The sequence below is a fragment of the Drosophila miranda genome, chromosome XR, assembly GCF_003369915.1.
Source record: "Drosophila miranda strain MSH22 chromosome XR, D.miranda_PacBio2.1, whole genome shotgun sequence".
NCBI classification, from domain to species: Eukaryota; Metazoa; Arthropoda; class Insecta; order Diptera; family Drosophilidae; genus Drosophila; species Drosophila miranda.
Genome location: NC_046674.1, coordinates 15,847,544 through 15,849,152, shown reverse-complemented (window position 1 = coordinate 15,849,152; position 1,609 = coordinate 15,847,544). Strand labels below are relative to the sequence as shown.

The window sequence follows — 1,609 nt, the reverse complement described above, 5'->3', positions numbered from 1 at the left end:
ATGAGCCCAGGTGGCAGGTGTTAATAAGCCAGAAGCCTCTATCAATGGAATTGGGTGTGTGAAGCCCGCCCCACACTTCCACTCTTTGACAATTAAGCGGGAGCATGGCATGCAATTTGAGTCATCTGTGGGGTAGATTGACAAAAAAAAGGAACACCGATTGGATGTTGTCACCTCGCTGTTGGCATAGAAGCGACTATCTAAATTTGATTGCAATTTGCTCTGTGCCAGCATCAAGGATTTCTAATAAACTCGAACTAGTGCGAAAGGAGTCAGAGAGGTGAACGTCAAAGCACATAAGAATTCAATATCAAGCAGTGAATCACAGATTCACACAAAAGAAACTAATATTCCCAGTCAACAATTTGAGCTGAAATTCCACAAAAATATATATACAGTTTTTCCGCAATGTTTGGTCTTCGGAAAGTAGGACTCCTGGCCTTGCCACGTCTTTGCATACTGAGACGTTCCCTTCACATCACTTCGATGCGCCAACGGTCCAAACTGGATGCATGTAACATGTACGACAAGATGAAGTTTGAGTTCACCAAAGAGAACAAGGCCCGTGTCGAGTCCCTGCTCACTTGGTACCCAGAAGCGGAGCGTCAAGGCGCACTATTGCCACTCCTCGACATCGCTCAGCGCCAGCATGGCTGGCTGCCGATCTCGGCGGTGGTGGCAGTCGCCGAGGTGCTGAAGATCGATCCGATGCAGGCCTACGAAACGGCCAAGTACTACACAATGTTCCACATGAAGCCGCGCGGCATGTACGTAGTGTCCGTCTGCACTTCCACGCCGTGCTTTCTACGCGGCAGCGACGACCTGTTGAAGGCGTGCTCGAAGATGCTCCGCCTGGAGCCGGGCGAGACCAGCAAGGACATGCAGTTCAGCCTGAAAGTTGACTGTTGTTTGGGGGCCTGTGTGAACGGGCCCGTAGTTACCATCAACGACGACCTGTACGAGGATCTCACCGAGGTGGCCCTCGAGTCCATTTTGAGTGATCTGAAATGTGGCAAGGTACCGCCTGCGGGCCCCTACTCCGGACGCTGCTCCAGCGAACCGAAAGATGGAGCGACCACTCTGCTAATTGACCCACCTCCAGCCGGCTACAAGATGCAGGATTTGGACGATTCTGGCGAGAAATGAATATAGCCTTTATAGGCTTTACTCTTGTTTTCCATCGTTTATTAAGTTTTAAAGCAATAAATTCCGATTGCCATTGGCAACAGCAAAGAAATTCGAAAGAGAGCTGCCAACAGCTGTTGTTTTGCTAAGCTCCTTCTCATCCGCATTCACATTCACAATCACATTCGCATTCGGATTCGCATTGTCCTCGTTTGTGTCCGTGTCCGTGTCCTGGGTCCGGGTCCGAGTCCGTGTCTGCTGCCATTGCAGTTTATCCCTGGCCAAAGGACATGCCTTGGATTTCTGCAGTGCTGGCACAATAAACAGACAGCAGCAATGACAAAACAAGAAGGAGACACTCCTCACCCCAGAGTCGAAGATATCATACCCTACGCAGCAGGAAGATGGGTAATAATGAGATATACTTGAAGGGTTCTCCTTTATGAATTGACTTTCCAATTTATTCGTTTTAATTTTAAGGTTT

The 1,609-nt window shown here is 49.0% G+C and overlaps 1 protein-coding gene across 1 annotated transcript; it reads left to right on the top strand.

The window, feature by feature from the left end:
- The first annotated feature begins 300 nt into the window (after window positions 1-300).
- On the top strand, window positions 301-1,236 carry LOC108150799 (NADH-quinone oxidoreductase subunit E). The gene has a single exon (XM_017279103.2). It carries the CDS (start codon window positions 409-411, stop codon window positions 1,144-1,146), a length of 738 nt encoding a protein of 245 aa, XP_017134592.1. The 5' UTR covers window positions 301-408; the 3' UTR covers window positions 1,147-1,236.
- Window positions 1,237-1,609: the final 373 nt, after the last annotated feature.

Bases quoted from the DNA above. Each gene is read 5' to 3' on its own strand.
- LOC108150799 (XM_017279103.2), top strand. From the start codon at position 409: ATGTTTGGTCTTCGGAAAGTAGGACTCCTGGCCTTGCCACGTCTTTGC.